The sequence below is a fragment of the Cyanistes caeruleus genome, chromosome 15 (assembly GCF_971803275.1).
Source record: "Cyanistes caeruleus chromosome 15, bCyaCae1.hap1.1, whole genome shotgun sequence".
NCBI classification, from domain to species: domain Eukaryota; kingdom Metazoa; phylum Chordata; class Aves; order Passeriformes; family Paridae; genus Cyanistes; species Cyanistes caeruleus.
This window is the reverse complement of record NC_141715.1, coordinates 4,502,113-4,522,704: the sequence shown is the minus strand read 5'-3', so window position 1 is coordinate 4,522,704 and position 20,592 is coordinate 4,502,113. Positions and strand designations below refer to the sequence as shown.

General features: G+C 41.0%; 1 protein-coding gene across 2 annotated transcripts in view; it reads right to left on the bottom strand.

Annotated features, from left to right (window-relative positions):
- CLINT1 (clathrin interactor 1) overlaps window positions 1-20,127 on the bottom strand; it is a 47,077-nt gene extending 26,950 nt beyond the window's left edge. The window contains exon 1 of one of the 2 annotated variants that reach the window (XM_086852107.1): window positions 19,958-20,127. In XM_086852107.1, the coding sequence (XP_086708233.1) occupies window positions 19,958-19,998 (41 nt within the window). In that variant the 5' untranslated portion in view covers window positions 19,999-20,127. Of the gene's footprint in view, window positions 1-19,071; window positions 19,223-19,957 lie in introns of those variants that run through there. The other variant, XM_086852108.1, reaches the window with a different exon arrangement.
- Between the last annotated feature and the right edge of the window lie 465 nt (window positions 20,128-20,592).

Below are 20,592 nucleotides of genomic sequence, written 5' to 3'. Positions count from 1 at the left end.
CAGATCTTCAGACATCACATAAACTCAGCATTTTGTATGAATGCTCAAATACCAGAAGTTTATTCAACGTGCAGAAACCTTCCAACAGCATGTGCACTCGAAAAAATACGCACCACGAGAAAAGGAGTATTTATACACCAAAGGTAATGAAAGAATAATAAATATCTATCCATCCATTCAGAATGGAACTTACTTGAAAACATATTAAGGAATCAGAAAGCCTAACAGATCTTTGCCAATGTTTCTGCACAAATGTAAAAGCCTTGAATATGCCCTGGGGCGAGAGTCAGAGCACTCCATTAAAAGCACGGTCAGGATTAGAGCTGTTATTGATGTGGGTGGTGTCACCGAGGACACAGACACAACTCTGGGCATCAGATCCACAGAAGATTTGTGAAATGCCAGGTCTAATCTTATGACAGCTAAAATAACCAGAAGCCACAGAGAGGGGACATTACAACAGTTTCTTTATAGTGATGATAAAGGTATTGGATTGGACAGGGTGAGCCTAATTAGAAACACTTCTCAAGCCTCTGGGAAACTGCCCACTGTGCTGAGGGACTTGGCCACAGGAACAAGAAACCTGGCTACACAGTTAAATTTTTTTCAACGTATATTTCAAACCAATTACAGTATCATCTATACATGGGACTCCTATGTGCATAATATTATGCCTTTAACTATTACTCCAAGGACACCACTGGATTATGCACCTTCTGTTTTCCTTTTTTTTTAATTTTACAACTGGGAACACTAAAATACTAAAAGCTGAGATGAGAAACTTTGTACGTTTTACCACCACTAACAGTTTCCAATGAGACACCACTCTGTAAATATCGGCTTAAGGACTAAGTGCAGAAGAATAAAAAATTCAAGCTTTAATCACGTGTATGTACCATAAGTATGAACATTAATGCTATTCAAACAAACAGCAACACTAAAGAATTTTGGGATTTTTTAAAAGAAATAAATTAGTCTATTAGAGGCAGGGTCTGGATAAACAGAGGACAAGAGAAGCTCTGTTACTGTACAGCACAATGAAGTGTGGTGCCAAAGTCTTACAAGAAGCAAATATTTTAACCTTTTGTTATTTAATGTGCCAAAACAGACACAACACGATTTTATCTTTTCAATAATGTGTTTAACATTACCCTTTCAATAGGCAGTCTTACATACTAATAGTTTAATCTCATTCTTTTAGTAATTTTGTTAGCAGTTTCCTTATTTTTAGAAAGTCTTCTCAGTATTTTCTGTGACTTTCACAGTGAATAAAGGCAAAGCACACTAAATTTGGTCATGACAGAACAGATGTTACTGACTCTGAATCAAATCTCATCACCTCAATTGGTGAGTTAGCAAAGAAGACCATTACAGTAACAGTCCTTACATTCCACATGGACAAACCCCAGTAAAGAAACAATTTCACAGTTCTGTGCTGGTACTTCTTGGATCTAAAACTGAATGGACTGCATTATGCAACCAGAAAGGTTCATAAGAGGCAGAAAATAGTTAAGAAAACATTAAGTTACAGCACAAGGAAAGTTTGCTTGAACTGAATAGAGAAGAACACATGCACATGGTTCATTTATTCACCTTTCCCGCCTCCACCTGAACATCCCATCATTTCTATGGAAAGGAATCCAGGTGACAACTGCAGTGCTTTCTCTAGGGGATGGTGCATTACCAGCTGGGCAGTAGCTCCAGGTAAAGCTCTGAACAAAGCACCAGGAGCTCACACCTGGAGGCTGAGGCAGCTCCCTGCCCCTGCAGCTGCCTTTGTCTTCCAGCAGCTGATTTTCCCAACAGCTCCCTCTCGCTGAGTAGCCACAGTCACCCACTAAGAGAACACAGGGACCACAAGTGACTGCTCACATCATCCACGGGGCATGTTTTAGGAGTATTATCCAAACGCAACAGCAGCAATTTGTGTTCACATTTCCCAAAAACCAGTAGAGGGGCTGACAACTTAAAGCAAAATGACACTAATATAATGTAGAGTTGCTTCTAGACATTTGAGATTGTAGCTGTATTTGTTTTTTAAAAGAGTGAAGGACTGAATGAACAATAAAATGAGCCAAGTGAACATTAAACATCTGGAGAAGAGACCAGGCAGGCCCTGGCAATATTTTCATAATAATCTAGAAGACCCCCACCCACAGACGTGCACATTTAAGATGAAGCCCTCAGAGAGGAGTGAACACCACCTCATCTCATCATTCAATTCGTATAAGTCATACATCTGATCTATTTTTAGTAGCTAGATTAAAAGGTTTCTGTAAAGGAGGGGTGAAAATAGAGGGAAAGCATTCCGAGAATGCAAAGAAGTTACTCTAATATTAAATGATCCTTTTTTAAATTGTGGGCAGAAGTTCGTTTCAACTAACTGTGTGAGAACACACAGTAAATAAAAAAACTATACAACCTGCCTGAGTACAGGATACATCTCCCCCACTCCCAGGTGTGGGAATCTTGGCATCTATTAAAACGTTAATTAGTTTCCAGAAACACTTTTGCCAATTAAAAAAATCATTTAATACTTATCCATCTGGGCATGAAATACTTTCAACAGAGCATTTGAATAGGTGAGCTAAAAAAGAACCGATCCCGATTCGCACAGCGCTGCCTCCCAAACCACCAGAGGCCAGGATATGAAGCAAGCAGCACCCCGTAACCTGGGACAGCATCCATCAACTCCACTTGCTTCTGTGAGCATCCCTTCAGGCTCTGAGGGATTTCACATGATCACTGGTCCAAACTTGTTTTCCCAGAAACTGAAAGGATTTAATACAAAGTCAAACAGAAAAATGCATTTCATGACCAGATTTAAAAATGCATTTTGGAATAAGATTTTGCTACCCTATGATGCTCTGTCACTCGTTACCTTAGAGAGCTCAATGTGCAGAGTGGTTCACAGACAGAGGACAGCATTTATTCACCTGTTATCCCAAACAATACAATGGATATTCAGGAATCTATGCACCTAATGCTATTAACAATTATTCAGAGAAGACATTAATTGCCTTCCAAATAAAGATGGTGCTGCTCTTCCCTTCAGTGAACTCATGTATTCAATCTCAGCCAGCCCCTCTCCCCTTGCTGGGTGAAGACAAACTCACTAAAAAACATGTAACAAACTTAATGCATTTTCATTTTGCTCCTGTCAGTAATGTCACTTTTGTTATAAAACATGCAGCTTAGATTTAGAGCCTTACAGATAAAACATATGGACACCAAATAGGAAGCCAGCAGTCCACATTCAACAAAGAAACAGATGGGGACCCATCTGCCAAAATGCCTGGTGAAATACCTCAGGTTACAGAGAGGCAACAGCACAACATTAGTGATACCTGACCGTTTGAAGTTCTTTATTTTTCAGCCACTCCTCAGAACCTTTTCAAATATGACACCAGTCAGTTTAGTCCATGAATGCCAGGTATTATTCCAGACCTTCTGTGCAAGGAGCAGTCATACTCCTTCTGACCAATGATATAATCTTCATTATGTATGGTAGGATTTGAAATACGTTTTCATCTTTTCAAGTTCAGTTCCATAATTTATGTGGCAGATGTGCAAGGCAAACTGCACAGAAAGAGATAAGCCAAGAAAAACATCCTGATGGCCACAAATGAATTACAACTTGTGGGAGGAAGGAACTATAAAGCTATTTCCTGTGCCTTACAACTTCTAATCACAAAAGACTACCAAGTAAACAAAATAGCCCCAAATCCACCACACACACTGTCAAAAAGAACAGTGACTTTAAAAATTAAATTGCAGTTGGTTAGAGAACTCAGACCTCTTACTTACAGAAACCAACACTGCACCTTACTGAAGTCTTCCCTTTCAAAGTTTCCCACTCTCAGAACTTCCCAACTGCAGAATTCTATATGCTAAATGGTTTTGTAATTGCTTGCTACAGCTGAATTATTTTTTGCAGATGTTGGGAACATGAAGCATGGGAACACAGTAGTTTTAAAGTGTATTTGTGCAAGGAACAAACAATTCCTCCCCCAGTCAATTTAAGAGCGATTTCACCTCTCCTACTGCAGATTCCCTGCAATATGTCAGTGTTAATACTTTCATACTGTTACATAAAACAATCCCTTGTGGTTCACCAAACGGAGATACATGGCTGCTTTACGTACCTTAATATGTGGTAGTAAATAACTTCTCAAACTCATCAAGAATTTTGCCATTTTGATAATATTCATTATGGGTTTGTACCACCTCTATACAAAGTGTAGCTTCATTTAAAGTCCAGACCCATTTCTTTATTTCCCCATTTTTAATGGGAAATTTTCATTCCAAACACCCACCTTCACATTCTTCAGTTACCATCCCCTAAACTTCACCCATTATAGACTATCTTCCCTTCAAATGGATATTTCTGCAGTTCCATTTTCAAAGGCTTAATAGTGTTGTCATTTTATTATACTTAAGTCAAAAAGCATTCTTTAAAAAGCAACTTATAAAAATAAATGCTACACTCCAGCAAGCAGAATGAATCAAAATATTTCCTTTTAAATTACATATTAAGAACCCCATAATAGTATTTCTACTGGTTTTCAGTATTCGTGTTGAGGTCACATTTTTAGTTGATATTAGAGGACAATTACACCTAAAGCATTCTTGTGACAAATCTGATTAAACTTAAGCATGAAAACAAATTTCACAAACAAGTGGAAAAAAAAGCTGAAATTGAGACCACACTTGACATTTTGGCTGGGCAGTTACACACTAAACAGCAACTCTACATTTGATTAAGAAGTAACAATGATGCTGCTACTGCCCTGTGCAGGTTTTCAGTCTCCTTGCCTCTTGAGAGCTTCCATCTGGCACATCAGATTGGAGTCACTGCTTTGCAGCTCCTATTCCTGTGGATTTAATCTCTTTCAAAGTTCAACATGCTATGGTATGGTCACACAACAGCAGCTGTATAATCCTAAAAGAAGTGGACATATGAAATTTGTGTAACCTTTTGTAAGAGCAGAACTAGAGACTGCCAGATGCATGCTGTAATCACATGACTCAATTTACTATTGCTCAATTCTCACACTTATTTTGGTACTCTGCTCCTTACACTTCAGGTTTTTTCTTCTGTAACAAAAAAGCTGCAAAAATTTTAGCTTTTTTTTTACATTGAACTACATTTCATCATAGAATTCAGATTGCACTTGAACCTTCAACCATCAGCAAATGCCATCACAAATTTTCTATCATGTGATTTATCTTTAATTTTTCCCTACTTGTGATTCAGTCAGGTAACACAACTCCTACTGGAAACAAAGGTTTGACCAAGTAAGACAGAGAAAAAATGAAATCTACTCAAACTCACCCTTCTGTAGTATGCTTTTTATATAAATAAAATACCAGTACAAAAATGTCAATCCCAATAAACCCTGATAAACAATTATTTAAAACTAAAAATTTAAAGACATTATTTTGGGGGAGAGAGACTCAGGCACTTATCACCATAGGTTACACCCTCCAATCAACTGTGTTTCTGTGGGTTTCATAGCATTCACATAACTTTGAGTGTAACTTTGCCTGAAGATAAAAAGCTGGTTTCAGATGCTCATAAGCTGTGGCCTAAGTCCCCCTCCAAATTAGTAAAAGTGCTATTTCCTTTCATGTATGCACACAGAATTCAGACCACATTTAAACCCCCAGCTCAAGTATTTTAAGAAATATTCAATAGACAGAGACTTGTAAGTACTCCCAGTCACTGAGTTTTCAGGATTAGGGCACAATATTTTAATGCTGTGAAAGAAATATTTACAAGAAAGACAAGGTCTATCCTTCTTTCAAAACATCAAACAAAAGGCGTAGAAATTTTCAGAGGACAAGGAAGTTGTAGCTAAACTCAGCATGAGGCACCAGTGAGCTCTGAAGCTGTTTCAACTCACTCATGTACCTCACACTTCCTATTTCTGACCACAGAAAATTTGCAGTGACCTTGAGTGGAGGCAGAGATAGTACACATGACATTCCACACCCTCCCAAAGGTTCTGTAGTGACCTCTGTATATAGGAAGTTTTCAGAACTTCACAAGATGTGGCATTAGTGCTTTAAGATGATCCCCAAAAGGTACCACTGCTTTGATAAGCCTCACTCACCCTCTAAAGCTCCTGCAATTCTGTGCTCTTTGTAACCATTCACTCACTACTCAAGTGGAAGGTGTTCACCAAAACACTTCATAGCAGAGCTTTCTGACACTATAAAGAGCTTATAACAATTCTAAGCTCTGTAATGCACCAACTGGCCAAGGGAATCTCCTGATGCCATACATGCTTGAAGATTATTAGATAAATAGTTACAGGTATGAGAATTTATGTGGAAAAGCAGGAACATTGCACAGGAGTCAGTGCACCTGAGAACAGCATAGATCCAGTCAGTGCAACTAATCACAATGAATTCCAAATTATCCAAACTTTCCCTACTTAAAGAACTGTTTCAATTATTTGTCAGTTGACAGAGTCTTTGGTGAGGACAGAAGAATGAACATGCAGTTATATAGATTTTAATACTGCCAAAAACCACACACACCCTAACATTAATGGGCCATGCTTAATGATCCTTGTAGTTTCAGCTATCCCTTCATTGCAAGCTGAGTACCATTAAAACATTGCCCTAATTCCAGATTTATTACAAATTAAGCATTACTCTAAACACATGCTTGCTGTTCCACCAGGGAAGGCTAATTAAAGTTTAAACAATGCAGGCACTGAAGCTTTTAACACACAAACTGATCATTCTCTGCTGCCATATCACCATTTTGGCACCATGACATCCCAGGCACCCCTGCACTTCGCAGTATCAATCGACTTCTGTGATCATTTTTGAGGAATGAATCTGAGTACAGGCAACTCCTGTAAGCCCACAGTAAGCACCTGTTATAAGCTCTTCTCTGACCCGATTCAGGGGCAAAGTACAGTAAAATGAACATATCTGTCTGGAGTCCCACTCTGGGAGTGCTACCCTTGTTTTCTCCAGACCTCTCATTCCTACCAGCTCCTTTCCCTGGCCCTTCAGGCCCAAGGCAGCCAGGGTCAGACAACAGCATCCCAACTGCACATAAATCACATCATGAACACATGAAACCTTCTGTAACACAAGCTGCTCTCTATCCCTAACACCCAGACTGCCTGTGAAGGACTTGCAGCCTCCTCCTGTCTTTTAACTACACAGCCATGTGTGTACAGCTTCCCATTCCACCTGTGTGGTAGCCAAGTGTTACCAGCACATTACTCAGGAAAGCCTGGGACATGTATCTCATCAACACAAGCATGGTCCAAGTCGCAGGTGAAGCAGCTAAATCAGAAATTCTTCAACTGCACTTTTAATATGGCCCCATGCCCTGGAAAATGTCCCAAGGCTGAGGTGAACTGCACTTCTGAGCAGGAGAAAGGAAGAGGAAACAACAGTTATGCAAAATAATCAAATTGCAGGTTCATAAGAAGTTGTTTTCCTTCATTTATGCAAATATTCAGCAGTGGAATTGCTAAGAAGGAAGTATTCAGGAGGAGTGAGAAGCACTTGAGATCACTACCTTTATCCTGGCTATTATAAACTCAAGTGCATTATCATTTACTAAGCTTATTTCTAACCTGACAGGAATTAATTCTACAGTTGCTATTATTTGCAAAAAACCCCAAAATGCACCACCTCAATATTTCTGGAAAATAATCAAAATAAAACCAGAAAATGAATACTGACATCACTACAGAGAAGCTGACCGGCTTCTCTTCTCAAAATTGGTTCCTTTCAGTCTTGTTTGCTAGACTGAATTATTCCATGAAGAGCTACAGTGGCTCCTACACTCAACAGCTCAAATGCATCTGCAGAACTTCCTTTCATATCCAATACTGAAACCAAATCCAGAAGACCATTACATGTCAGACGATATAAGATGCTGTCTTTATGTAAGATTACATGGAATATGACTGGATGCAAGAAACTTACTTCTTGACTGCACTGCACACAGAGGAGAGTACACAATCAAGGTCCTTCAAACTTCTATTTCAGTGTCTCCAAAACTATCCTCTCCCTCTTCCCAGGAAGGAAGCTATTCAAAACACTAAACCTTTCCATGAATCCCACCTTGCTAACAAGAAAGAAGAAGAAATTCAACATCTTACAATTAAATTGCAATTAGGACTTTGCAGTCTCACAGCAAGTTCCTGGTACACCTTTAGCATAAGCAGGGCTGTGCAAGGGGAAACTTTCTCAGCATCATAATCTGACAATGTCAAAAGATGCCCATTATATCATGGCAGTAAAGAGTAAAGGCAAGGATGCAGTGATAATTCTGCAGGATAAGCTGGGAGCATCCAAGATTTTACAGGTAGAGTCAATACAGTCCTCTTCCTAAACTTGCTCTCCCCTCAGTCCTTCAGTTCTGAACTGCCAGTTCCTAGGAACTGCACAATTATTTAGTTTTAAAAAAACAACAAAATATCGAATACTTTCCTACTTGAGATTCTTCATTCATTAATAAACCTGAATTAGCACATTTCTTCTCTGCTACAAGTTTATCCAAGAATGAAAAGTAGTTACCATAATTGTAAATAGACTAAACATACTTAATACCAATTGTCTTTAGTCATTCTATTTTCCATGAAGGCAGGTGACAACCCAGCAGTCCTTTTGCTGCTGTATTAAGCAGCTGGACAAAGAAATATTGGTTAATAGTTAATGACAAAGTGTCCTTCCAGAGCTATTCAGAGTTGAGTATCCAAAAATGGGCACAGGCAGTAAGAACACACCATTTGGAATAAGTACTGCAACAGCAACATCATATTAATGTTATTTCATTAACATTTTCAGGTTGGTATCTCACATTAAAAGGTGTAGCTCGGCCAACAAAACCCCCACATGCTCACAAACATGCACTTTGATGGAAAGCAAGTGTTCTTTTGTGAAATGAGTCTGGTCAATTACAGACAAATTAACTTTCACATTTCCAAGCCATGTTTATTTGTGGAGGATAATGATGTTTCCTCTCCTTTCACAGGTATTCCTTTGTTAAACTGGTTCCTCCAGGAGATCAAGTAACTCATGTCCTAAAAAGGTAACAGGAGCTGTTCCATTTGCTTCAGAGACCCAGTTTCTGGTTCCTGTCCACACAGAGATGGTAATTTCAAATGACAGAGTGTATTTGCAACTAACAAATTTCACAATGACTCAACACAGGCACTGTTTATTTATTTACTCACTAATGGTAAGATTACTGGATTTTTCTGAGCTAATGTCTGCAGCTACCGAGTTACAGTTACTGTGTAATTAACAAAAAAACAACACTGGCAGTCTAAAGGCTGAGACTGCACTTGCCAATTAAGAGTCTATTAGCACTATGTTTTCGAGCTGTCTCAAGAAATGCAATCATCTGTTTGGTAGCAAGGAGAGCTAGAACACTGTGATAGAAGTTAACACATTTAGACAATAAATACCTCTGAACAGAGAGTTTCCCCCCCACACTTCACATGATCATAGAGAGAAACAGTTTAAATAATTAAGTAATTGTCAAAACAAGGAATAATTAAAAGTGACAGCAATCTTTAAGATATCAGCTCTATTTGTACATGTAAGTTACCAAGACTAATTTATTTTTCAGAAGATGCATTCACCTACTGCATCTCCAATAAAATTAACTAAGGCTATCAAAAGCCACCTTCTTCTCTTCACATCCCAAATGGTCTTAGAGAACCTTTCAACTGAGTAGTCTTGTAATATGCAAAACACAAAACACACACCTCCAAAAAAATCACACAGGGAGGTATTTGTTTACTAAGTATAAAGTAATGTCTTGAGAGGAAACACTGAGCACAGTCTGTAACCTACAGGATGATTCTAAACAGCTTGACAGGATGGGGAGAGTAACCACCAAGAAACACATTTATTGCTCTGACTCAGAGTGGAGTAGAGAAAAAACCCCTCCCTAACTAACTCCCAGTAGGTCTCATTATTATTTCAACAGATTGAAGAAAGTGCAGGACAGTCTCATTAAATAAGTTGAATATACACTAGCATTTCTAATTGTATCCCAAATGAACCAGTTAATATCTATTAAGCACACAGTCAATATTTAACTGGTTAGGATAGGACACACCCTTTGGATAAGGGGAGGAAAAAGTACAACTTTGAGGTGGTTTCCTTACAACCCACAAACAGACACTCAAAATATTGGTGTCATGGTAGTTTCATTCTTAGTGGCAAGCCAAACACGTCTAGAAAGATTAAATCTATTTAAAGTAACAGTCTACACAGAATACCCACTTCAGCACTCTGATAATAACCCAAATATATACCACCAGTATTTCTATCACAATAAGCTGCATAAATTGAATTGAAAGCTTCTCATGTGAAAATCTTTTGGATCCTGAGATCAATTTGAACCTGAATCACTCAAAGTAGCACCACACACGACACAAAACTGTATTTTAATTTATACCCTTTCTCAGAAATTTGTGACCCAAGAGGGAACCAAAATATTGATCTCACCCTCCCAATCACAACAGCGATACAAACAGAAAGGTTGGCTTGCAAGTTGTGATATATGAGATAGGAGAACAACCTTAAAAAAATTTAAACTTGCAGCTAACAAATCACTAACAGTACAGTTTTAAATAACAAAAACATATAAAAATGTCTTATCACAGAAAAAGGCTCCCACAGCCAATTCTCCTGTCCTTTTCCCCATCACCACAAGTGTTTGTGGTGCCATAAGCAGCTGTTTGTAAAACAGGTTGCCAAATCAGTTATGAACCCTAAAACCACGGGGGTTTTTCAGCTGTTATCAGCAAGAGAGCACAACCAAATACTGAAGCACACATTAGCAGCAGAAGGAAGGCAAAGACAGGGAATGGCCAGGTATAAAATGAGTTCTCTGTTAGCAGAAAAATAATCTTAGAGCTCTTCAACCTGCTTTGTGAAATCACATGCTAAGGGTGTATTACACTCAATTAGTACTTTGCCCCCAGCCACTTATTCTTGCCCAAATACCATTCCTTCCTTTATGCCAGTACAAATATTTGTGTGACAATGGAATTAACTATACCAGGGAACCAATCCAGTGGAGAATTAAATTGGCAAAAACAACTGGTTAGTCAGAGATTCTCTCATCAAGCAGAAAGTCTGCAAGTGCCAGCAAAAGGGAGAGAAGTGTGCAGGCTGTGGCAGACGGGAGGCTGTGAAACCTCTTTCACCATCAGCCTACACTTGCACTGACTGTGAAACTACAAACTCCGATTTCATGGCTTTGGTTATCTCTTCTTACTGGTGAAAGTGCTGACTCTGCTTGAGATTTCAGGGCAACTACAAGGGGAGACTTAACCCTGTGCCCAATGTCCTCCACTTACGTGAGAACTTTAAGGGTCCCCCTCCTCTCCTCTCCTCTTCCATCTCAACACCACTTCCTCAAATATGCAACACAGCTGTATGGCAAACAAGTTTAGGGAATTACTCTAACTCAAACCCAGATAATCTACAGTCCTTTTGGGAGAGAAAGATCTTCCATTTGGATCTGTTCCTCTTTCCAGTTCCTCACACAGCAACCCAAACACCATCACTACACAGCACACAATGCAAGAATAAGTAATGAATACTCTTCCTAACTGGTACCAAAAAAGACTACTCAAGAGTACTCAGAGCACCACAGCCTATACAGCTTTCTAGAAAGAAGTAAGTAACCATTTCACATGCCCTCCCCTTAGCATATCTTTAAAAAAACAAAAAAAAAGCACACCCCAGTAAAAATCAGATCTTGTTTTGCAGAGAGGCAGAATAGAAGGACCATTTTGTTCTGAAGAGTTATGCTCCTCTACACAACTTCTGTTTTTAAAGAGGCTACCAAGCATCATTCAAGTTTTAGCTGTGTAACAGCTCTTCATTCCAAATGGAAAAGGTAAATAAAGTTCCTGCTCCAAACTGAAACCCGACAACAGCTGTCAATCCTTGTGTCTAACTGGGTCCACATTTGACCTGTGTCAATAAGATCCAGATCACTATAAGGAGCTGGAAAAAGACCAATTGAAAACCTGACTACTTTATTCACTTGGTACATTTGCTACTAATTCAGCTTTTTATTGTCTTGCCCTACATTAATTTTGTCTTATGAATACAAAAAAAATTGAGATAACCATTTAAACAAAGTCTGTGAAACAACCAACTTTTAACAAAATGTTATGCTATTGTACATCTTTGTATCAGTAAGAACCCTATTAAAGGGAACAGCTCTTCTCAAGGAGTTTCAATTTCCTGCCCTGTCAACAGGCCAGTCACACTCTGTATGTTGGAGATGAGTTCAAATTGGAATTCTTGTATTATGACTTTGGACAAGCTGTACCCAAACTTCGGAATAAATCAATGAAAGATATTCCAAAAGTTCCAGAATGAATAACACAACCCTCAATCATTACATTTTTGTGTTCTTAACCTACCATCTTGTGAAGCAATGCTTCACTCATTCTCCAATGGTTCATTTGTTTCTAGAAAAAAAATACAGTTTTCATATAAATATAGAAATCCATTTAACACTTGAAATGAATGGAGACAAATATAAAAGAATCAGATCAGCATTTTGAGATTGTATTTTAGGACAACTGCAACACTTACAGTTGCACACTGAAATAGCAAAGCCTGAGGAGAGAAAGCAGTAGTGTGTCCAATGCTTTGGAAGTAATTAAACCTTGTATATGAAATAATTATGCAAATCAGCTAATATTTTGCAATACACTAACTGGCAACACAACTAAGAGGAATTAGCATAGAACTGAGTTAAGCACCTTGATCCTTTTGACCACAGCAGCGCACAGTGATGGAGGTAAGGCTCTTATCTCTGACCAGCTTCATGCTCTCCCCAAGCAGGAGCCCAGTCCTGCTGGGCAAGGACATGCAAAGCTCTGCTTTAGAAACATTTCAAGAACACAGAAGTTGCCACGCATACATCACTTTGATTCCCAGAAAATACATAAAGCCAACACCTGAGCTAGCCTTACACAACATAATACAGACTATTGTCAGCTACCACAGGGTGTAAAATGGCAATAACACATTTGAAAGAGCACTAACAAAAGCACCACTTGGAGTGTGCTGATGAAACTGCGTGCTTGGTCACAACTACCTTATACCAACTCTTAATAAATCCATCAGCTTGTCATATTTGCCTGTTTGATAGATTATTCCACCAGCTGAGTATTCAAACCAGAGTATACTGAATTTATGTATGTGAGATAACAGAGCATAATACATTCACAGATGTTTATCTCCCATACTCAATTACATGGCCCAAAGACTAGAACCCTTTTTCTTCCTTATTAATACCAGCAACTTTCTGGAATTTTTTTAAGGAAAGGAGGAAAGTCCTAGGAAGTAACTTGCTGTTGTTACAAGTACTTGGCAGACACAGCCATGCCCGGCCACAGAGCCAAACGCTATGTTCAAATCCAGTCCTCCTCTGTACTGCCAAGACTTTCTTCTCTCAGCTCTCCGGTAACCAGGCAGAGGACAAACCCTTCCAGGGCTGAAGATCATCATCATCTTGCTCGTAATAATAATACAAAATGCTGTTCTTAAAGCAGTTACCAGCAGGACACCTCTTTACCAGCAGTAGGAGAATAACTCATGCAGTGAGGGTTAACTAACTGTCCCTCACATAAAACTGTGGAAGCATTCACTGCCCTGAAGATCTTGCTTATGCAAACCAAAATAAATCTTAAACATATAAAAAACTAAATGATCCTGGGACTGAAGCAAAGGAGTTTACAGGAGATTCAGATAACAATGGTCAAATGCTAGATAGTCATTTACCCTTCTGCTGGATTATTATATGATGGATCACTTACAATAATACCTGCTATTACTGAAGGAACAAACAGCATTTCATTAAAGAGCTCAATAGTCTGGGTAGACAAATCCATGAACCACAAGAAAATTGCCTGTAAATAAGAACAATTACAGTCACATTAAAAAGAGAAAGCAGTTTGGTAGACTGAAAATCCCCAGCTAAGGATACATGGGATCCTGCCTATTTCTGGGCAAACATGAGCACTGTACAGGCAGAGAGCAACCAAAAGTCAACTGTAAGGTCTGTAATTGGAGGGTAAATGACTGGGGTGCATTTATCACATTAGTATCCTGCAGACATAGCATGAGGTAGCAGACAGCAACATGAGACTGCAAGTCAACAAAGGCAGAATTTTAACTGTGACAATGTGACTTGGTTTACTTGACAGAATTATCTTACTAGCTTCCCTCATCTGTGACCTGGGAGTGAAGTGCAAGGTCTCATTACATGCTTTGGGCTACAACAGCGAGAAATTGCAATGACAATAGAAGCAGTAATTCACTCTATTTTACCAATAATTTACCCTCCTCTTTACAGATTGTACAATTAGAAGCACTAAAGAAAACATGCTCTTTATCAACCAGAATTTCTCCCCTGCCTAGTTCTACTGCAGCTCATGACAACAGCTCTTTTAATCCGTCCTTTTCCCCAAACACTAGAATCCTTTCTCTTTGCACAGATGTAGCATCAGAATAAATAATTGAAGACCCAAGTGCCTACCTCTAAAATAAATTTTAAGGTGTTATAATGCTTCCCTATTACGATCAATTCTAAGCAAGACTGTTTGCTCTCCATTTCAAAAGAAATTAAACTATTACACACTGGGCAATTCATCAAGCTTGTGAAGTGTATAGAAACAGCTCTGCAACACTTTGCCTCCCACTCTACAACACAACGGAGTGCGAACACATTCCTGCTGGGCCACTCGAAAGGTGTGGCTAATAGCAGTAATAGCAAAGCAGTTAAAGCTCAGTTAGGTGGACAAAACCGAACTGGAAGGAGCATGGAACAAAACAGGAGTATGGCAACTGTCATATTCCTTTTACTGGCAAGAAACTCACAGGCGCTCTCCTTTAATTTTTAAGTAAAAGTAAGTGACAATTCCCTCACTCACCTGAACTAATACAAATGAGTATCTGGGTAATACTGTCCCAACTACACTCAGATCTGTCACCTTCATCCCTTTCTTCATGAGACTGTTTCTTATCCTTTGATGTGTGGAAAGATGCTTAAAAGGAGCTCTCTCACATTAAGGTTATGCATACAGAAGATCACAAAAGCTAAGAATGGCAATGGAATCTTAAAGAAGCTGTCTGTAAAGTCTCACCACACTGTTACATAGGCAGCAATCCAACCTCAGTTAAGTCCAAAGGTCTTCCAGCCTGCCTGCTGCATGTCCTACACATCTGTGACAGAAACCAGGCAGCAAAAATATTAATGTCATCTTATATTGAGAGGGAAGTTATTGCAATGAGGAGCCCAGCTGGCCTTGCTACCTGTATACACACAAACACTGTGTTCTGCTCTGAGCTGAACCCCCTCATGCAGGTTAACAACACGCAGGAACCTTACAGTAAAATAAAAATCAACAGTTTCTGCTTCAAAAAGGGGAAATTCAACACAACTAAAGAGAGATGATGGCCTGGTTTTTGAACTTGGCTGCTAGGCCAAGCTGATAACTTCAAGTTTCTGACAAGTCAAAACCTGTGTTAACAGGATTTCTTAACATTCCTTGGTTTGTTGTTTTGTTTTTTTTTTTTTAAAGCCATGGGGTTTTTTTTGTAGCACTGTCCTACAAATCTCACAGGGAACACAAAGCACAACATGTACTTGTCCAGTAAGACTTAAAAGTGAAGTTACCAAGTTGCGTAACACTCTGTATTTCCACAGCCAGGACTCCTGAACTCACTCTCAGTGACTACAACAGCTTTTGCCAGTTCTGTTATCATAGTGAGGAGAAACTTGGTTAAGACCCTTGGTGATTTGATTATCAAAGTAGTGATACACCTGTACCAATAAAAATGTGACTTTTCTTGTGTAAGCTGCTTCTACACAGTACCAGGCAGCCTGCAGATCCTTAGTCTCATGCAGCTCACAAGCAGTAAATGCAACACTTGGCCTCAAGTTTCATGACAACTGCAGGATTGTTTCAGAGCAGGCACGGGGTAACCTGAACCCTCTGCCATGGATGCCACAGTAACTGGGACTGCTCTCACCAGAGCATCCAGAGACAAAGCTGCAGATCCCATGCTGCAGCAGAGAGGTTGGAGAGGGAGACCAGACTCCTTCCCACCTGCCAAATGTTCCTGCAGCTCACACTCCCACCAGCAGCTCGAGTGTGTGACATGTGCCTCTGTGCTCTGTCACAGGAACTGGCCACCTCCTGCCCAGAATGCTGAGGCAACACTGGTACACTGCAGCCCTCACCTAAGCCTATGACAAAAGAGAATCGAACAAGAAATCTCTGACATTGCCTCAAGAGTGACTCAGAACTGCCACCTGACTCACCAACTTTGCACCAAGCACCACCCTGGCCCTGAGCCATCAGAAACCTCTGCCATTTAAACAGAGTTCACTGTCCTGGAGCCAACAAGCAGAGCACAGAGGGCTGCATTTATTTTCCAACTGTTTAGTTTACTTTCCAATTCAGTTTTGAATTACTGGGGAAAAAGAACCCATACAAGTGAACACAAAAGTGAAAAGCTGCCTTCTTAAGTTAATTTATTCACATAATAATATAAAATAGAATTTACTTCAGAAGAAAGAAGAGTATGTAGGCCTGCACCTTCTAAACTATAAACCAACCAGAAATTCAATATAATTTCACACACTTGAAGAACTCTTGAACACACTGCAGTACCCATTAAGAAACTGGAGGGTGGAAGAATTTTGACAGTTATTTTGAAATTGCAAGAATAAACCTTATACTAGGTACAGACAGGTTTTATTAATTATTTTATTTAAACTGCAACCTTATTCACCTTATTCTGCCCAGGCAGAAACAAGGTATTACTGTTCAGTCAAAGCTAATCAAGGTACTTAATATTTAAGGGAGGGACTTGTATTGGCATTGGAAAGCAGTGAATTTAACAAAGAGCAGAACAAGACACGTAACAAAAGGGTTCTATCACATCCTAGAATAGTAAATCTAGTACTCTACCACAGAGTATTCCTCCTAAACTTCAAATACAACAGGACTGCAACTCAGTAGCCCAGCTGGATACAGATCCATACTGTGGAGTTACTAGAAAATGCTACCATAAAAATAAGAGGCAATTGTGGTGTGAAGAGAATTACAAAGCAGAATTTACCTGATAAACTTCATTGCCCAATTCCAACCGCACCAAAGAAATACAGAGACCAAAAGTTCAAAAATACTAAATACAGATTTGAGTTTCTCATATGCATTTTGCAGTTGCTAACTTATTTTTTGGTTCCAAGAATTTGATGAATGCTAACAGGTTACCATTTTTACCTGTGTTTTTTGCATTTAAAGCAACCCACAGCTATTTACCATTGCTTACAGAACCTTCACACACCAAAGAATTGGTGAATTGTGTAAGAAAAGTCCTCCTGTAGAAGTAGCTGACTAACCAAGCTCTCAGCCACTGAAGCAGAAATAAGGATAAAAAATAACCCCAGAGTCAATTGAAACTCTAAGATAAGTATCAGATAAATATGGAACCAAGAAGCAGAGCTCAAACCAGATATCAAATCTTTCAAGGTCTGAAGTAGGAAAATTTCAAGCTATTTGCACATTTTCAAAATCCTCATATAATCATATCCCCTTTTTAAGGAAAGAAGGGCAGTTTCTTGTTAAAGTTCAGTATGATGCTGCCACAGCATCAGCTGTTATTTATGAGGCAGATTATGTCATTTAGCTTCCTCTGCAGAGAATTTTCTAAGTCATGGCCTTAAGACAGAAGACATTATGACAAATCTGCACAACACACAATGGGACTATTGATCCTGATGTCTCTAAATAATATTTACTCTGCAGGCTCCACTTTCCTCCTGCCCCTCCTCCCCCTTTTTTTTTAATAAACAATCTCCTTTATTTGGATAATGTTATTCCCAGAAAACTGAAGTTTATTCAAAAAAACGTATTTTTTTATACGAAATGTTCACTTCTTGCACCTGTTCTGGAAATAGAATGTCTTTTCCAAATTTTGATGTACTGTTGGACTTAATAACTTATATCCTTAGAAGTAAACATTTTAAAAACAGTGACAATATTACGCTACAGTGATCATTAATCCTACCGCCAAAAATTATGCAAGTAAAACTTAGGAAAAACCTTATTTCCCTGAAAGGTCCTGGAACTCAAGTCAGGGCTGTACTCCTAAATTTCTCATTGGTCACATTATTAAAACTACTTTACCCAGGGTTGATTTTGTATACAAAAAGCTGTAAAAAGTAAGTAACTTCTTCAGGACAAGACTTAATCACAGTGTTTTTTAAATGTCATACAAATCTTGGCCTAGAAAAGTCTCAGTCTAGCACACAGCACCATGAGCAAAACAGTTGATTCTCATGACTAAGCTGACACTTCTGTTCAGTTTGACATCTTTAAGCCTATACATCACATAGGCCCCTTTACAAACTGTTTGGAGAAACAAAAATTAAAATGTTTAAGACAGACCATCAGTTTTGAAAGGCTTTAGACTGGTAAGGGCAGGTACAACTGTTTGTCTTTATTATCATCTGGTACATACCAATCTACAGACCTTCAGCCAGTTATTTCTCTTAGTGTCAGGAAAATGAATCCACAAACACCAGAGGTTTATAATTTTCCTGACATTAGCATTCCACAATTCATAGAACACAGAATGGCTTGGATTGGAAAGTAACTTCAGGGAGGCACTTAGGTCAACCCCCTGCCATGAGCAGAGATATCTTCAACTCACAGAATTACTGGGGTTGGAAGGGAGCTCTGGAACTCAGAGTCCAACCCCCTGCTAAAGCAGGTACACCTGGAGCAGGTTGCAGAGGACCACATCCAGCCAGGTTTGGAATATCTCCAGAAAAGGAGACTCCACAACCTCTCTGGACAGGCTGTTCCAGCACTGTCACCCTGAAAGAAGCTTTTCCTCATAGCACACGGAACTTCTGAGTTTCAGTTTGTGTCCACTACCCCTTGTCCCGCCACTGGGCACCACTAAAAAGAGTGATAGAGAAGTACTCTAAGCTTTCCCCTACAGACTTATTATTTGAGGAAGCAAAACAACCTTTGCTAAATTCTCTCCACTCTATCAAGTTTTTCTCAATCCAAAAATGAAGGAGTGGCTGACACACGCAATAATAACGTCACACTCTCCATCTGCAACACAGTGATCGCGATAACCAGGTCCACAGACAAGTTTTCAGTGGGAGGAGGCTCTATTCAAGGAAACAAACTTGTAAATATCTGATCTATTTAAATGTGTAAGGGGTGCGAACGGATATCTCAGTCCTCTACCAACTCCACCTCTGAACGGCCCGGGGTTGTGAGTCAATGGCAATTGCAATCTGTCCTTAGGAAGGAGGGAAACACTTTAGAGAGCATGTGATGACTTGGGAAGCTCTCTGAAAACGCGCAGGTGATTCTTTACAGTCCTCCCACTTTGAGACATTTGTCTGTTCCTCCTTAGGGGTCTGAGAGCCACGCTGGGAGCGAATCCAGCAGAGCCAGATTCCAAGGGCTCGTACACCAAACCGGGCACACACAGCCTGGGACCTTGGCACAGGAGGGGGCACCCAAAGCCGAAGCGCTGATCGCCAAGGGCTGGAAGGGCCCAGATGCGCCCGAGAGGGGCGGGAAAGCAGCCAGCCATAATGGAGAGGCCACAGACTACCTAAAAAGCAACCCCTGCCTGCCTGCAGCCCCGGAGGGGCCACAAAGCCACGCCGGGAGGACGCTCAGGGGCCACCCCGCGCAGTCACTAGGGGACAGGGACGGAAGCAGAGAGAGACAACGGGGCGGGGGTCAGCCGGGCACAGAGGGGGTGTGAGGCCGCCACCTCAGCAGGGGAGGGGCCGCGGCCATGTTGGGGGGGGCGGGGGGGAACGCGGGCCCGGCTGAGGGGCCACGGCCGAGCCGCCCCCGGCCCCCAGCGTGCGCCCCACCGTACTCACGCCTTGTCCACCAGCTCCCGGACTTTCCACATGTTCAACATGGGCCCGACCGCCCGGAGACCCGCCCGGTCCCACTCCCTCCGCCGCCGGCCCCAGGAGGCCCCGCTCGCCGCGCTCCGGCCGCCGCCGCCTCCGCCAAGCCAGGGACGCGGCGCCGCTCCCGGAAATGAAGGGTCGGGCAGCAGCGCGGGCTGCTGGGAGATAGAGTCCCAGGGACGGCGGCCGAGCCGCGGGGCGCCGCGGGGGCTGCCGGGGGTGGTAGTTCGCGGCTGTGCGCGCGGGGGCTGCCGGGAGCGGGCCTGAGGGGCGGGAGGCGGGAGGGGACGGGCTGAGGTGGATCAGGGTGGATTGAGGTGGATCGGGGTGGATTGAGGTGGATCGGGGTGGTGTGCGGCTGATTGGGGCGGGATGAGGCTCGACGGGCCCGTCCTGAGGGCTTCGCGGGGACTCTCACACGGCGGGGGCATCGAGGGGTTGTTCCCGTCTGGGTGGCGCGGACAGCGCGGCTCAAACCCGTCCTCAAACCTTCCTCATCCTCCTGCAGCGTGCAGCCTGCATCCGCAGCCCGGCGAGGCACGAGATGGAAAAGGCTGTGAAATGGTTTGTTAAAGTCAAAACACAGGCGTAGAAGCCGT